Source organism: Drosophila pseudoobscura, chromosome 4 (assembly GCF_009870125.1).
Source record: "Drosophila pseudoobscura strain MV-25-SWS-2005 chromosome 4, UCI_Dpse_MV25, whole genome shotgun sequence".
NCBI classification, from domain to species: Eukaryota; Metazoa; Arthropoda; class Insecta; order Diptera; family Drosophilidae; genus Drosophila; species Drosophila pseudoobscura.
The window spans coordinates 14,401,153-14,417,863 of record NC_046681.1 but is presented as its reverse complement, the minus strand read 5'-3'; the positions used below and the strand labels follow the sequence as shown (position 1 = coordinate 14,417,863).

Here is a 16,711-nt window from a genome sequence, read left to right as displayed (position 1 = left end):
AGGTGAAGATGACGGTATTATTTTGTCATTCTGTGCATCATCGGCCAAAGGACATGCTCTCTGAGTGGAGCTACAGTCCCACCTTCAGCCAATCGTCATCGTCCAAGTTCTTCAAAGCCGAGTACTCGTTCAGCTGCGTTTCTGATGTCATTGCAATGTTATCCTGATACTCAATGATCCACAGACCTCGCTCGTTGTCGAAATCTTTCAGCCTCTTCGTCTTCATCATTCGCAACTACAGAAAAGTCTTCAGGCCTCTTTGTTTTCACATCAAAACATTCCGGCGGCGAGTCCGGCTGGTCCATTTCCATTTCCAATCAATTAAGTCCATTTTGTCCATGAAGTCGAGCTGATGCCTTTCTTTAAAAGTTAATTAAAAAATTAAAGATGTTATACTATCGATACTATCGCGTACTATACAGATGTTACTTGGAACTACATGCATGTAAGGTGATCATGGTGAACATTTTTAGTTCGTTCACTTCAATAGTAGTTCCTTTTTGTTTTGCACTATCAAGTATAAAATGGTATATTTAATCCATTTTTTTGTATATAATTAGCTCGGACAATGCTAATCCATTGGCAGTTTCTAAAGGCATCATGTGAAAAAATTTTCTCGAAACGTAAATTTTATCATAACCAATATATTAAATAGATATATCGACAACAGAACTATAGCGTTCCGATAACTTTTTTTGCCAGAGCAACCCTGCAGCCGCATTAATCGCATCGCATTCCCAGTTTAATTCTGTATTGTGTTTGTTTTCCTTTTTTTATGAAAAGTCGTCCCCCTTTTCCCCTATAAGATATTGTTGTTAAATTTGTAAAGCCACATTGTTAAATTGCGCGCGGAGGCCAAAAGACGGAAACTACAATGGCATTTCGCCAGTCGGAGCACGAAATGAGCGTCACTTCGCTGGAGCATCTCGACTCGAGTGTCGAATTGCGATCGGGTACGCCGTCGCCGCAAGTGTTTAATCCGCGCAAGCTGCGCTTCGCCGACGATGACTTTGACAAGGACCAGCCGGAGAGCCTGAGTCCGCAGCACAAGAAGAAGGTGGCTGCAGACGTTTCTATGTCACCACCATGCCAAAAGGTTCGTGCCCTACGATTGTTCAGCACTCCTGCCACACCGAAGACCATCCTGCAGAAGTCGCAGTGCAGCAATCATCTGTCCGCTGCGGCAGCGGTAGTAAATGCCTCTCGCAGAGAGGAGCTCTTCCGCTTGTCGGAGCGCCCGCGCTGCTTGCCACTGCACAACCGCAGCATGCAGCCCCAGGACACCGCCAATGTGAATCCCTTCACACCAGACAGTGAGTTCTCATTGAGAGTCATCGGCCTGTGAATAAATTTATGAATGATGTTTTTGTTTCAGGTCTCCTGGCCCACAACAAGAAACGGTGTCGCACCCAAGTGGGTCGCGAGAATCTCAACGTGAATGCTATTCAAAAGTATTTACTCAGCGATACCTGTGATGATGAGGGCCCCGAGGACGTTGGCGATCCGATGCGCGAGATACACCAGGCCCCCAAGCGTCTGGCCCTGCACGACACGAACATCAGCCGCTTCAAGCGAGAGTTCATGCAGGTTCGCGTGATTGGTGTGGGGGAGTTCGGTGTTGTCTTCCAGTGCGTGAATCGGCTCGATGGTTGCATCTATGCCATCAAAAAGAGTAAGAAGCCAGTGGCAGGTAGTTCCTTTGAGTAAGTAAGCGCGTTTTATACCCACTGATAATCGCCTAATCCGTGGATTCTCTTCTAGAAAACGTGCCCTGAATGAGGTCTGGGCCCATGCAGTTTTGGGCAAGCACGATAATGTAGTGCGCTATTATTCCGCCTGGGCGGAGGATGATCATATGTTGATACAGAACGAGTTCTGCGACGGCGGCAGTCTACATGCCCGTATCCAGGATCATTTCTTGGGCGAGGCCGAACTGAAGATTGTCCTGATGCACGTGATCGAGGGCCTGCGCTATATACACTCAAATGATTTGGTCCACATGGACCTGAAGCCCGAGAATATCTTCTCTACGATGAATCCCACTGCCCACAAGCTGGTGGAGGCGCAGCCGCAGCAAACCAAAGATGATGATGGCATGGACAGTGTCTATGAGGAGCTACGCCATACGGACATCGGTGATCGCATATACAAAATCGGTGATCTGGGCCATGTGACGTCCGTCAAGGAGCCGCATGTGGAGGAGGGCGACTGCCGCTACTTGCCCAAGGAGCTGCTCAAAGATGACTATTCGGATCTGGTTAGGGCGGACATATTTTCGCTTGGCATCACACTGTTCGAGGTGGCAGGCGGTGGACCACTACCCAAGAATGGACCCGACTGGCACAAGCTACGAAACGGTGAGGTGCCCTACCTGTCGACACTGAGCAAGGATTTCAATGAGCTGATAGCCCTAATGATGCATCCCGATCCGGATCAGAGGCCCACATCACAGTCCATTTTCAGTCATCCGTAAGTTTGTTAAACAAAGCCCTATCAAAGTATTTTTCAAATAGATTTAATTGTAGAATTCTGAGCGCCGTTGACTCCAAGAGCAAGCTGCAACTCGGCCTGGAGCTGACCATGGAGAGGCGCAAGAACGAGATACTTATGAACAAGCTAAGGGATGCAAAGAAAACGATAAAACAGCTCGAGGCGAAAGGTGAGTGAAACGATGCAGGTCCTTTCTATACGATTTCTGGTTATTTATTCGTTCTGTTTAATCGTGCAACCCAGTTAACCTCTTCGCTGTGACAAATAATCCAGAGAGTGTGGAGGGTCAGCGATGCCTCCGCTCGTTCACGCGACGTACGCGCACACCCTTCAACACCCATGGCCGATATAGCCTTGGCGATCGTAACAAGAATGTTATCACCAATGTTTGATTAGCGAGAGACAGAACTCACTCGAAACCAAACCAAACCTCTGATAACATATATACAAAACTACCTACAGACAGCCAAACTCTTCCGCATCGAACGTGAACAAAGCTCACATTGTGTTTAGTTTTTAAACTCTACTCCTACTCTCGATTATGTAGTACTAAAAACTCGTATATCTTTTATATTTTAAAGTTTAAGCTCCCCCACATCCTCATCTACATATATATCGAGGCATTAGTAATAATATGTCTATATATTTATCATTTTTTGCAGCTGAGTATAAACTTTCTTAATCGGAGAAAACCTTTATACATAAAAGAAAATTCAAAAAAATACCCCCACCGCGTCACCAATCGTAGCAACTAAGCGAGTTGTAGCATCTAAGAAGTACCTTCTGTAAAAAAAAAAAATGAGAACTGTTTTCGTAATTAAACTATTTATTGTTAAATGGAATCGCGGGAATCGAAATTATAACATTTATCACATTCCATACGATCGAAATACATAGCCTGATGGCTATTCAATAAATGTCTTATTTTATTGCGAAATTTGAGTAAAAGTATGCCGGATAAAGAGAAGGACGTCTTGAAATAAGCTAAACAAATGATTGGTTGTGTCTTGATAAGATTAAGAACAGAAATTACAAAATACAAATGTTTATTAAGTGATTATTCTAGAGAAATGATTGCCAACAAAAAAAATATTACATTCGGAAATCAATCGATTTCTTTTTTTCCTAATTTAAAGACAATTTTTTTTCAAGTTGAAGTTTTGGTAAAATTGTATATAGCAGATCTGATAGATAGATATCAATCTATCAATTATAAATCGTGAAATGTTTTCGATGTTTTGTATTTGAAATGAATTGGTTTATTATTCCTAATTATACAATTTTGGTAAAATTGTGTTTGATAGATAGAGGACCTATCTACCAATCTATCATATCTTGTGAAATGTTTTGAAATACAAAAAAAATAAAAAAAGTAGAAAGGTTGACATCCTCGTTTACATGTTTATTCTTAATTTAAAGACTTTTTGTATTGAAGTATTTGTTAAAATTGTATATAGTATATGGTAAGATGATACAAAGTACCCCTAGGAGGACTGTCTATTAATGGTGTGGTATTGTACTGCATAATATAGGCGGGCTTCTACAATTTGAAGTTTAATTTGATGAGTGTACTACTAATATTGATACCCTAGAGGCACTGGCATTAATAAAGGCAGGCGGCTCGTGTGTGCAAAATCTGTTGATATCTTCTGCTGTACAGATCAAAAGATATCAACCATGATATACAATATATATTGAGGCACTAAGGTAACAATGAATGTTCCTGGGAGTTAACTGTGGTAGATTATTGCTTTATTAAAATGTTTGATAGTACTTCTATTTGTAAGAGCAGTGCATTAATTGTTCTCTGTGTGTGTGCGTTTAAAATCTTCTATAGTTTTGATTCTGCTGCTGCTGCCTATTGCCACCTCCACCTTGCTGGTAGTTCCTCTGCTGACCATTGTAGTTGTTGTAACTCCTTTGGCCCTGCTGCTGCTGCTGTCCACCGTCCTGTGTGTACCTCTGGTTCTGGTACTGCTGCTGCTGGCCACCACCGTACTGCTGGCGGTTCTGATAGCTACCCTGACCCTGACTCTGATAGCCACCACCTCCCCCCTGGTGCTGCTGGTTGTAATTATTGTTGTAGTTGTAATTGTAGTTTCGGCTATTGTTCTGATAGCCTTGTCCTTGTCCCTGCCCATAGCCGCCCCCACCGCCACCCTGATTGTAGCCCTGCTGTCCCCTGTCTCCCTGACCATTACGGATGCCAGCATTCAGCATACGATGTCCACCAGGTGCTACATAGGCCCTCGTCTGGTGGCTATTAAAACCGATGACGGGTCCAGTCTTCCGGCCTTCGGAAGGCAGCACCTGCGGCGGATCAACGGCATCGGGCAGACGCTTGGCCTCGAAAATATAATCATCATCGTACTCGGGATCTATGAAGAACGTCGTCACAATAGTATTCCCGGTGATGTCCGGTAGGCCGGCAATCGGCGACGGCAGGCAGCCGTCGATGGCAGTGTCTATGTCTGAACGGAGAATGGTGCCACGCATGCCATTGAACGAGATGGCATTGCACTGATCCTCGCTGTCGGTGCTCTCGGTAATCTTCTTCACCTTCTTGTAGTGCGGACTGGAGTTGCTGATGTAGAGGAAATTGTGGCCCTGCTTGTTGCGCTTCACCTCTGCTCCGGTCAACTGGGTATAGTACGGGACGAGGGCCTTGAAGAGACGCTTCTCATCGACAAAGGGCAATAGGGCGACGCCCTGCCAGGCGAACTTCTTGCCATTCAGATCGATCTTAAAGTCCTCGGGGTAAAAGTCAATGATGGGAGAGTCGGGACTGGACATTAGTTCGGCCCAGGGTTCGGGCACATGCGAACTACTGGCCGCCGGGAAGACGCCCATCAACTGCTCGAGGGGATTGAAGGGTTTTGTTCCCTTCTCAAAGGCCGTCGACAGGCCCTGTATGTTGACAAAATCCGATGCAAAGGGAGCATAGTGATAGGGGAAGTACCAGTTCCAGGAGGCACACCCCTGGTAGTAGTACTTCAAGACCCAGCACAGACCTCGCACGTATTGCAGGGCCACTGCATAGCGGAACGAATGGTTCTCGGGGGCCACATCGAACTTGGACTCGTAGTAGCGACTCTTGAAGCCGTCCTCCCACAATCGCACCTCATCGTTGTCCTCCTCCTCGTCCTTTGTGTCCTCGTTGGGGCGCTTTTGTCCTGTTCTCAGGGCAGCAGCTTCCTGCTTGTAATTGGCAATACTCGATGGCTGCCCGTTGCGCCCACCGCCAACGGCCGTGGGCCCAAACACAGACTGATCCAAAGCGCTGTGGTCCTGCCTCTGCCTCTGTTTCTCGCGGGCCTTAAACTGCTGCTCGCGCCTCTGGCGACTCTTGAATATCTGATCCTCGGCATTGCCCAGATCCGTCATTATCAGCTGCACTCGATCGAGATTCACGTCCCCAGAGTCGGTCAGATAGCCCTTTGTCTTGTAGACGCATTTCTTGTAGAGCTCCACCAGACGATCAACGGCTCCCTCGCGTATCTCCAGACTGGGCAGATGGGGAAGGAAATCGTTGCCCACAAAGAAGCACATGAACACCCAGTCATCGAGGGTCCGCTCAAAGTCATATTCGAATGGTAGATTTGGCATCTCGAGCGTCTGCTTCAGGTACTCCCTGAGCACGCTCAAACGCACGAATATGAACTTCACCTCGGCTCCAATTGCCACATCGGGCTTGAAGTTGGCCCCCGACGATCCAACGGCACTGAGTCCTACGCACTTGTCCATTTCGTGGCCAAATTGATTGCAAATATCGCAAGGCCTGGGCTTGTTTGGCAGGAACTCCTCCCGGATGATGGTGAAGTTCGGCTCGTGGGTCGCCAGGCCCAGCATGATCAGATCCGCATCGGCGCCGCAGAGTACATGCTGGGTGTTGGGATCGTGGTCGGGTTGGGCGCGCTGCTTCCGTATGTAGTCCATGATCTTGTGCTCGCCCTCGCCGGGCACATTGGCATCCGAAAGGATGACTTTGATGCCCTTCCATGCCGGGTTATTGTTCTGTCGATCGTGGACGTAGTAGTGGAGGCACTTGCTCAGCCTGTCCATGAACGGAGTGCCGGGCGTAATGCAATTGGAATCGAAGTGCTCACCCTTCTCCTTCTCGGGCGGCAGCTTGCAGCCGCGGGTCAGCAACTCCTCGCGGATTCGTGCTATCTCCATCCGCTTCTCGGTGGTTTCCTTGGCCGCACGAAAGCGTCGCGACCGCTGCTGGTTCATCTTGGCCCTGGGCGCCACTCCATCAATGGCCATGTAGAGCACCTTTCGCGGCCGTACAATGCCAAAAAGTCGATCGATGCAATCGAATATGGCCACCATCATCTCGTCCTCGTTCTTGGGCGCGGGCTTGTCCTCCGGATGCGTACACGGGTGTATGATACCGTTCATGTCCAAGTACAGGTTATCAAACTCTACTCCATTCGGATTAGGGAGGGTGGCGTCCTCGTAGATATTTTTACCGGTATCCGGATCCACCTGCTTGTTCTCATTGCAATCAATTATCACACTCGCGTATTTTCGGCTTAGCCACCGAAAGAATGCTGGTACTCCCATCTTGAGAGCTGTATAAAATCGTTATCTTAATCTTTCTTATTTTCTTTGTCGTGATTTTTCTGTTTTTTCCACCTTTAATACAGCATGTTTCCACTAGGGATGGACGAACATCGCTGCATCCTATCGGCACGAAAAACCATCGATATTCGATTCATCGATTATCCGCTGGCAAAGAACATGTGGTTCGTTTCGGAGGAATAACTTATAAAATGTCGCGAATATTACAGAAATATATAAAATTTTCAACCCAGGAGTTGGAGACGTACGCCAACAATCCCGGGTCATGCGTGAATTGCGTCAACACGGACATGCACCTGTCGATGGGACCGTACGGCATGGCTAGTTTCAAGCATGCGCTCCACGAGCTGCTCATCCGCACAAAAGTGGGAATATACGATGCCAACCTATCTGCCATTGTGTTGGGCATTAAGAAAATCAAGGTCCTGGGCCAGACGGCAGCCTTGCGAGCGGATGATCCCAGCTTGCACCTGCTTATCAACGCAGACTTCTATGTCTTCCAGCCCGTTGAGGGGGCCGTCCTGAGTGGAGTTGTGCGGCACATATCCAAGCACCAGGTCAGCGCCATCATCTACAGGGTATTCAACACCATAATTCGCTTCACCAACAATAAGAACACCCGGGAGGGCATTACCATGGATCAGGACATTAATTTTCGCATCAAAAGCTTCAACATGAGCAATGTGATGCCCTACATCGAGGGAGAATTATTGCTGGAGGAGGGCCAAGAGCCGGTGGTATGTTACTCTTTGCGAGAAATTGGAAAATGTAATGTAATTCGTACTGTTTTATAACCGCAGAACCAATCCATCAAGTTTGGCAGCCCAGAGCCGGAGCAGGTTAGCCAAGAGCCGGAGGAGGTTAAACCCGAATTGGAGCTCGACGCACTAATAGAATTAATTAAAATGGAGCCCGGTATGGAGGCGCCCTCACCTAAGAAAAAACAAACGACAAAACGTAAAGCAGCTGAAAGGGACGATAAGCTGACAAAGAAAGCGAAAAAAGTAATAAAAGCAGAGCCAATATAGCTTTAAAATCCCTCATACCCAGGTGTTTTTCACAATCTCTGATTAGTACAAATTAAGAAGTAGTACTCGTACTACATATAATGTAACTAGTGCCTCATCTATCCCCCTCTATGCTGGATTAACCGCTCAGTCCAAAAAGCAATGTGAAATCAAGTTAATTTGATTAACACCCAAAGTCCAGACCATTTTTTTTTACAAAATAAACGCAGTGGCCTGCAAAAGACAAAGCGTTAAACAGGCAGTTTAAAGACCAACTTCATATGTCACATATGGAATGAATGGATCCTTGGAATGATCGGTTAATGTGCCTCCTTGAACTATGTGCCACTATAAAAACACTTCTGTTGGTTTTTTACAAACATATTAATGGTTATCTGTACCCCATTAGTTGTAAGACGTCAATCGAAGGCCAGTTACTGATTTTAAAACGCCCCCGCTGCTACCTGTATCTGAAGGCACTGGTTTATAATACTTTGGGCTTCTACACACTCCGGCAGAGCGAACATACAACCTTCTTGGCTCGAGTGGATGAGTTCTGATCAGCACAACATGGCTATGATTGCCCGTCTAACGTTCGAATGCTGCCTTACTCCGATCTTATGCAGTATATCAGCGGTGCGCGGGGTTCGGTATGTTGTTTTTTGTGCAATTCTCGATCATTCTCTTAAGCAGCCTTCTCAGCTGCGTCTCGAGTCGAGCATTATGGAAATAGTTTGTGATTTTTGTATTACATATGTATTTCATACAAATAGAGTCAATATTTTACAATACATTTAAATACAGTATGCGTATCATAGTTGTAGTTTATGGTATTATAAATAATTAAAAGCCAGTTACATATATATATTTTCCGATTTTGATTTCGCTAATTATTAAATAACAAGCAAATACAATATAATACGTGAATCCTAATCGAAAGGAACATAAAAACTATACACACAATGATACAATATAACACTTTCGACGAAATGATTCCTACACTTGAATTTATCCACTTATATTTCTCACATTCCCACGGACTACCAGGAACATTTACATAATGTACAAACATACATACATACACATAATACATACAGTTACATCGATTTTTTGCATCATCTTCTCACAAAACAGAGCACATACAGAAAAAGGCTCTAATGCAGAGATAGAGAGAGGAGGGGCAGTTTGTGTTGTGTGTGTGTTTTAAATTAGAGAGAGAATAAATCAAGAACTGATCCTCAAATGAGTAGAAGGAAACGAGATGAAATGAGGGGCTTACATTGTGATTAGTCGTAGTAAGAGTTGGAGGGTAATGCATGCTAGACAGAGATTTCCTGAATATGTACACGTTTCTTGCTCCCGCTGCTCCCTGGACCCGTCGTCGCACTGCCCGCAGTCCCCGTCTGCCGCAGTATACCCTGTTGTTGCTGCTGCTGTTGTTGTTGTTGTTGCTGTTGGGCAGCAAGAAAAGATCGCGGTGGGGGCGGCGGTTCGGGTATGTCATCATCTCGCATGATCTCAGAGTCTTGGATGGCCGCCGCCTTGACGGCCTCTTCGATAGCCTTGAAAGACATCTGATCTGATGACTGGACTGCATAGTCGAACTGCTGCGGACTGTTGAACTGCAGGCTGTTCTCCACAAAGGATCCGCGCTTGCTGCTCAGCGCCGACGTGGACTCCATTAACGTGGGAAGGGCATTGTAGGAGACCATCTCCAGGTGGCTATCCGCCATTCCGATGCCTGGTTTGGTCTTCAGCAGATCGAGTGTGCTGGTGGAGCAGGCGCCCCAGCTGTCCATCATGAGAGACGTTTGCCCAGAAACCGACACCGACGACGATGGTGGCAGCTCCACAATGAGCTTCTCCTCTTTCAGCTGCTTGGTCTTCTCATCGTAGCAGCTGTATTCCCCAAAGACAACACCCACACCGCCCTTGCTGTCCACCACAGTGCCGCTGAGAGAGTACGCATCCGCGTGATCACCAGATCCACAACCACCAGGTCCTCCTCCACCACCCCCAATTAAAGCATTCAGCTTGAGCATGCTGGAACTTTTGCTGGTATCGCTTTCCTGCAGCTCCTCCTTGGTTTTCGCATCCCGCGCACGCTTCTCGCGCTGATGATAGATCCCCGCAAAGATGAGGACATTGAGGATGAGCAAAAAGCAACCCACGGCCACTGTAGCAATCAATGCTGTGGTGTAGCTTTGGAACTGTTTGCCGCTCAGCCGCCGCAGTAGCTCCAGATTGCCAATGATGCCCGTCGAAGCGGTGGCCAGGTCCTTTTGGGTCTCCACCCGAGTATGTCCTCCAGTTCGATTGTCTTTCGGCGCTTGAGTTGTGGTCAATTCGGAGACGGACATGGCACCATCGATGCCACATTCTGTAAGAGATTCACTGTCAGCAGATTGCCATTTTTTAATTATAAAAATAAAGATCAACCTGTTGTGGTAGCTGTTCCGCTGATCATGGGATTCAAGGCTTGCGTTACATTTGCACTAGGTGTCTTTGGCGGTGGCGGCGTTGTCGTGGTCGTTCTACTCTTCTGTATAATGATGATGTTATCATCTTCTGCTGGTTTCGTCTGCAACTGTGGACGCACAACGCCTAAAAAAATAAATCAAGTGAAAATCTATAGCCTGGAACGAAGCTTCCTTATGGAGTGGAATGCTAACCTTCATACAGATCCCTATTGTTCATATCATCCTGGAATTGATGATGTCTCATGGACTGGTCATTGATATTGAAATGGCGATGTAGTTGAGGGATGAGGTTCAACCACATGGACAGCTTATGGCCGCGATAATGGCTCTGAATGTTTGCTTTGTTGCCTGCAAAGGGAATAGTTATCATAAAACCAAAAGATTTTCTGTTAAATGGTCTTGATAGCTTACCCAACTCCACATACAGCTGGTTGACCACATCGTAGGCGTCCCAAAAGGGAAGATCATCACCCTCGTAGCTGCCCACATCCCGCTCACTGGCCAGCCCCAGCTGGGTGAAGGCACCATCATTATTACTCCGCAAACGGCGTCGTATATAGGAGCGTTTCTCATGCATGGCATTGCTGCGTCGCTGATTGTAGAGCACCGCCAAAGTCATCGCATCGCTGAGATGTGGATTAGGGACCACAGCTGCCGAGCGTTTCTTCTGCTGATGCAAGGTAGCATCTTCTGCATTACCTAAGGCTGTTTTCTCAGTGGATTGGTTCGGATTGCTGTCGAATACGAGAGTTAGAGGAAGACTTCATTTAAGAGATGTTTTCGTTTACCCTGTCTTGGCAAAGTTGGACAGATATCGCAGCATTAGGCGACCGATTTGACGCTCCTGAGTTGTGTAGTTGTGTGGAAAGAGCGGGGATATGGGCAGACCTAACCAAAAAGGCACATCTTCGCCACGAACAGAGCCGGTTCTCTAAGGATTCGGTAAGTAAACGGTAAATATAGACTTCATTGATTGTTTTCCCAGTTGAATACCCACCTGTGGGTATTCCTCTTCGACAGTTTTGTGCTTAAAGTGCAGGAAATAAGTGCGACCCCCGCGGAGGCTGTGCATGTAGCCGAGCTTAATCAGAGGCGAAGCCGTATGGCCATCGCTGAGGAACTGAAGGGTGGCATCGCGGGAGCTCAAAGGATTTCGTATGGCTTTCTCCCAGTCGGTGTACTCATTCTATGGTACAAAAAACGATTTAAAATCAGGTATTTTAATTATAAATTAATTGAACCCACCTTCAAGACGGCAAATATTTCATTCAAATGATAATGAAAATTATTCCGCACAAAAGTGCGTAGAATGCGATCACGACGCGTCTCATTAAAGCCAAACTCTAGGTCTTGGGCACTCAAATCCAGGTAGGATTCCACAGAACTAAGGCAGAATATGAGGTCTCGTTTCGGAAAGTTTGCATATTCAATTCCTGAAGTACTGTTTACCAGAAAAATAATTAAAATATGATCTTAGATGCGTTTCGAATCGCTTTACCTAACAATAGCTGACCCCAGGGGCAACGTGGTGCTGCCCAAGGGATTGGCAACGGGCGATATAACTGTTCCATCCACAAATGGAGCGAAGCCGACCAGGAATCTGAAATGAAAGAGATTACATTTGGGTTGGATACGCTTAAAATAAGCCTCTCTCACATACCGTGGATGATCCACCTTGACGGCCAGCAGTTCGGCCACGCTTTTGGTTCGCAAACAGGGCGCCAGATCATCGTACAGCATATCGCCATGGCAACCCGTCTGCTCTGCCACGCGCCGCTTCACGAAGAGTGGATTCTTTTGTATGGCCCAGGGCGACAAGGCGGAACCACTGACCAGAACTGTGCGCTGTATTAGATCTAAAAGATGAAAGGTTAAAGGTTGAGGAAAGACTTTCTTTGATCTCTGATCAGATCTTACCACTCGACACTGGAGAGACAACCAATATGTTGGCCAACACGGCACCCGTGCCATAGCCAAGCAGCGTAATGCTTTGCGGATCACCCCCAAATGCCGGAAGATTCTCCTTGAGCCAGTGCAGGCCTGCCACCAGATCCATCAGACCAAAGTTACCTTGGGCGCTCTCCTTGCCGCCGGTCTTCAGGAAACCAAAGATCCCCAGGCGGAAATTGATTGTCACAACGATGACATTGCCGTGGGCCGCCAGCTCGGAGCCATCGTACGGATTGCCAGAGTTCCAGTCGAACGATTCGCCATGTATGAACACCACAGTAGAGAGTTTTGTTGTTGTTGTTTCTGCACTCTCAACATCAGCGTCCACATTGCCTTTAGGGATGGGGGGAAACAGGATGATTAATGCGATAATTGACTAATTGGGTTCATCGCTATCACTATCGCTGCTGCAGCTGTGTTTGCGGCTATCGGAGCTGCCAAGTCCACAGCGCTTGCAGTTGTTGATAATTATATTAAACTGCAATGCACTACGGAATTGAGAGCCACGACACCAATGCAGTAACGACCAGAAACACCGGATTAAATATTTGCAACAAGTAAAGTAACCCCAAATGTTAATCGCCGCCATGTTCATGCACAAGTAACAGCGTTTTCCCCTTTTCGTTTTTGTTTTTTTTTTAGCAAAATGTTAACACACGCGTCCGCCAGAGAAAAAGAAACAGGAGAGCGGTAAGTACATTTTATCACTTTGTTTCACTTAAATTTGCCGAAAAAAACGTATAAACTTTGCCTGGCACTTACGTTTCGAGCGGCGCGTCTCATAGGGCACATAGATATTAAGGTATAAGCAGTCTTCCGATTGGTTCTTGAGCAGCGGCAACAGACGCCGCAATTGGGCCAGACGGGCGCGCGGCACCTCCAGCAGCGCCTCCGGCCCGTTGGGTGGAATGGGCACGTTCTGTGGACAGACGGGCGAGAATCGATCCGCATTGCGAACCGTTTTCCAAGTGGAAGGCGTTATGGGAGGCATAAATCTGTGGCAAAAAGAGGGCGCGCATAAGTAAATATTCAATTTTCGGCCACTTGTGAGGCATCACGTTTTCATGTGGTCTTCGGGGTCGTGTGTGCTAAATATGTGGGCGTACGGGGGTGTGTGGTGGCGATTAAAGGAAAAGGATTCGTTTGGCTCGTAAAACACAGAAACTAAGTACCCGCCCATCAATCAAAAGTGCAAACTGCCTTTGATTAATTGTGCAATTTTATTGTTTTGCTCTGAAATCCATCGATCAACCATCATCAGCGTGAGGGTCCGTGTGGACCCTGGATGAGCGGATGAGCCAGGAGGGGGGACAGATGATTGCACCAGGGCTGGCGGAGCGATAAGCGGTAAATGCTGCTTTGTTGTTGATTTTATGACACGCGATAATTGACGCGAAACGTTTTGATTGTTTCTTTTTTGCTTTTGTGGCTTTCCCGCCTCCTTTGTCTCTCCCTCTCGGTTTATCTCTCTCTTCCCGCCCCCTTGGCAAATGACAGACAATGGACCGCAGAAACAAAAAGCTCGCCTCCCAATTTTGTGGCAAGCAGAATTCTTCAGCCATACGTGTACGTGATGGCTGTTGGTGTGTGTGTGTTTGTGTTTCACGTTCCTAGTTTTGGGCCCCGCACATCTGTAACCCGTTCGACATGCACCACAGTAAAAATTAATACTTTTTTTGTGGGGTAAAAGCCCTCGCAAAAGTTTCACTTTAAACTATTTTTAAACGAATATAACAATTTTTTTGTTTTCGCTACTTTTTCGAGCGTTAAAAGCAATCGTTTTATTGTGTGTGTGTTCGTGTATCGTAGTTTTTTAACTTCCACATATACATGTGTACAAATTCGACTTGGCACGTTTTTCACTCTGTATTTTGCCCAAAAAAAACTACGTGTATGCGCTGCTAAAAACATAAATATTCATGCTTGCTTGACTACATACACAATTTTATCTAAAACATTAAAAGCTTTCTATTAAATTCAATTTTTGTGTAAATATTTTTGCTTCCAGGCTGCACGGAAAGACTCTAAAGGCGAATATGTATTCTAGATATGATAATAATTTTCTTTCGGAGAGAGGGAAGGACCACCGTAGAAAACAAATATTCTGGAATCATCGGGAAGATCAATGAGGTAAGAGTTTGTACTTTAATATATCTACATTTATGTATAGTGTGTTGTATTATATGTATTTAATGTAATGGTCATCTTTATTAGAACACACACCCCCCCCATTATAATCATATACATACATTTAGTACATAAAAACTATGTATATAAAACAATGCGTCAGGGTCTAGGGGTCTCCTAAGCTTGCCTTCTCCCCATTTATTTTTATTAACTTTTTGTGAATTTTTGATTATAAACTTTGGCGACAGATGCGTTTGTCCCCCTTGCCTTGATTAATATTGTAAGCTCTCGCCTGCTATCCAGCCAGCCATGTATTGAAGGTTCGTCAAATATCACGTTTTATCGGAGAAAAGAAAATACCACTCCATACTCTCCGTCGTGCAACACATGCCGCGTGGGCCGTCTGGGCTTCCCACAAGGTGGCCTGGCATTTGATTAAGTTCTGTTTGCCGATTTCTGGCATCTGTTGCTGCATGATAATGAACCGCATTCATAAACGACTTCATTTCACTCTCCATCTACCATTTACCATCTACCCCGGTGGGGCTGGCGTCACATTCCTACCACACGGAAGTAATTAAAGAACAATTTTCAGGAATTGTGGCTAAGCAAACATCAATGGAGCGAGCGAGCGAAAGGAGGCGATGAAGGGCCCTTTAAGTACTTCATCCAATCGCTTCATCAAACACACTTGTTGTTCATGCATGTCACACAAAAGGTTTTTGCTTTTGCTTTCGGTGTGGCTCCTTCGAAACCAGGCTCCTGACTTCAGGCTCCTGCTTCATGTACATGTCTGTGTCCTGTACTGTACATGTCTGAGCGTGTGAGTGCCGTGTGCAAGTGTGAAAGTGCCCAAGTAACGGGGAGGTATGGGGATGGGGCGGGAAACTTTTGTAATATCCCCCACAAAACTTCAGTTTGGTCTGAGTTCTCTCGTTCGAGAGTTCTTGTTCGAGAGTTCTCGTTCTCGTTCTCGTTTGCGCCGTTCAATGGCATCAACTGCTCGAAATGGCTTATCGAACTTTTTGTGTGTCGTGTCTCATGGAGAGGTCCTTGGTGGAAGAACTGCTGATGCTTCCAGGACCTGTCAACTGCTTCATTATTAATTGGGTAAACCATTCGCTTATTCGTACTGGGGAATAACAAAGCAAATCGTGCAGTTTTCTTCTTCCGGTTTTCAAATCTTTCCACAGAAAACTAACCGAATAATGAAAAGTTTTTTTCTAATTGTTACGTATCCGTGTACGTAGGAATAAGGTTGTAGATTAATTACAAGTAGCACTTGGGCTTCATTACGAGCCAGAGCGGTCGCCGTGTGCTCCTTCGTATCCTGTGTCCCCATGGAACTTTAAATCCTCAAAGCTTTGGGATTTGCGCGACCGAGGTGGCGCCCGGGCCAGAGCCAGAGCCAGTGCCAGTGCCAGTGCTAGACCTAGGGCCAGGCCAGAGGCCGAGATCCGTAAAGTCCTCACTTGCAGGCAAGCGTTAGGTGGGTGTAAAAAGTACTAGGACCCCCGGCAACAGCAGCCATCCACACACATATTTCATGAGAATAATTATTAAAATTGCTTTGGCTAAACTTCTGCTGCTCTGTGTGAAAAAAGTTTCGTCTGAGCGAGGCAAAAGAGCCTGGAGACGACCCCCATGTGGCGTTCAGATTGCGTGCCCTTCTACCATAGAGATGGGATCGTGAGAGCGCCATAAACTGCCTCGACTTCGCCGTCACAGGACCACGACCGATCAGGAATTATTATTATTACAAAGAACACTTACAGAAGAGATTAAATCTAAGCTATAGGTCAAAGAATTTATGTAGCTAAGGCAAAATTTACTTCTCAATTTGTACCCATTCTACGAACAAAAGAAAAATCAATGATTAAGGCACCTTCAATGTTACCAGACCGTTTTCTATTTATATGCAAAAAAATAAAAAAAAATATTTGTACACCTTCCTGGAAATGTTCTACCACTTAAAGGTAACTCGTACCGTGTTTCACGATGTTGTCTCTATTTGAAAAGAGATTTCTCTTCAACCACGCCACAATCCACGACCCGGAAAACGTAATCTTGTGC

The 16,711-nt window shown here is 46.0% G+C and overlaps 4 protein-coding genes across 5 annotated transcripts in view; 2 read left to right on the top strand and 2 right to left on the bottom strand.

The window, feature by feature from the left end:
• The first annotated feature begins 692 nt into the window (after nt 1–692).
• Nucleotides 693–3,332, top strand: Wee1 (Wee1 kinase). Of its 2 annotated transcripts, none has more exons than XM_015181429.2 (5): nt 693–1,313; nt 1,376–1,703; nt 1,762–2,469; nt 2,526–2,659; nt 3,153–3,332. In XM_015181429.2, the coding sequence occupies exons 1-5, from the start codon at nt 875–877 to the stop codon at nt 3,170–3,172; spliced, it is 1,629 nt and encodes a 542-aa protein (XP_015036915.1). In that variant the 5' UTR covers nt 693–874; the 3' UTR covers nt 3,173–3,332. The 2 variants fall into 2 exon arrangements, with proteins under 2 accessions (XP_015036915.1, XP_001355770.1); XM_001355734.4 differs by having other exon boundaries at nt 694–1,313; nt 2,734–3,332.
• Nucleotides 3,333–3,715: 383 nt separating this feature from the next.
• Nucleotides 3,716–7,187, bottom strand: Rat1 (5'-3' exoribonuclease 2 Rat1). Its single transcript, XM_001355733.4, has one exon. It carries the CDS (start codon nt 7,054–7,056, stop codon nt 4,312–4,314), a length of 2,745 nt encoding a protein of 914 aa, XP_001355769.3. The 5' UTR covers nt 7,057–7,187; the 3' UTR covers nt 3,716–4,311.
• Nucleotides 7,188–7,195: 8 nt separating this feature from the next.
• Polr1F (RNA polymerase I subunit F) lies at nt 7,196–8,325 on the top strand. The gene is made up of 2 exons (XM_001355732.4): nt 7,196–7,811; nt 7,875–8,325. The coding sequence occupies exons 1-2, from the start codon at nt 7,266–7,268 to the stop codon at nt 8,100–8,102; spliced, it is 774 nt and encodes a 257-aa protein (XP_001355768.1). The 5' UTR covers nt 7,196–7,265; the 3' UTR covers nt 8,103–8,325.
• Nucleotides 8,326–8,756: 431 nt separating this feature from the next.
• Nlg2 (Neuroligin 2) overlaps nt 8,757–16,711 on the bottom strand; it is a 28,560-nt gene continuing 20,605 nt past the window's right edge. Inside the window, exons 3-13 of the mRNA XM_001355731.4 lie at nt 13,274–13,506; nt 12,479–12,844; nt 12,222–12,417; nt 12,060–12,161; nt 11,807–12,002; nt 11,559–11,747; nt 11,350–11,492; nt 10,973–11,295; nt 10,754–10,909; nt 10,521–10,685; nt 8,757–10,461 (exon numbers count right to left, since the gene is read on the bottom strand). Of these exons, the coding sequence (XP_001355767.3) occupies nt 9,401–10,461; nt 10,521–10,685; nt 10,754–10,909; nt 10,973–11,295; nt 11,350–11,492; nt 11,559–11,747; nt 11,807–12,002; nt 12,060–12,161; nt 12,222–12,417; nt 12,479–12,844; nt 13,274–13,506 (3,130 nt within the window). The 3' untranslated portion in view covers nt 8,757–9,400. The remainder of the gene's footprint in view (nt 10,462–10,520; nt 10,686–10,753; nt 10,910–10,972; nt 11,296–11,349; nt 11,493–11,558; nt 11,748–11,806; nt 12,003–12,059; nt 12,162–12,221; nt 12,418–12,478; nt 12,845–13,273; nt 13,507–16,711) is intronic.

Excerpts from the sequence above, each read along its gene's own strand:
- Wee1 (XM_001355734.4), top strand. The coding sequence starts at position 875 with ATGGCATTTCGCCAGTCGGAGCACGAAATGAGCGTCACTTCGCTGGAG. Across the intron at positions 2,470-2,525 it reads CAGTCCATTTTCAGTCATCC|AATTCTGAGCGCCGTTGACT; the intron begins GTAAGTTTGTTA and ends ATTTAATTGTAG. Across the intron at positions 2,660-2,733 it reads AAAACAGCTCGAGGCGAAAG|TTAACCTCTTCGCTGTGACA; the intron begins GTGAGTGAAACG and ends CGTGCAACCCAG.
- Rat1 (XM_001355733.4), bottom strand. The coding sequence starts at position 7,056 with ATGGGAGTACCAGCATTCTTTCGGTGGCTAAGCCGAAAATACGCGAGT.
- Polr1F (XM_001355732.4), top strand. The coding sequence starts at position 7,266 with ATGTCGCGAATATTACAGAAATATATAAAATTTTCAACCCAGGAGTTG. Across the intron at positions 7,812-7,874 it reads AGGAGGGCCAAGAGCCGGTG|AACCAATCCATCAAGTTTGG; the intron begins GTATGTTACTCT and ends TTATAACCGCAG.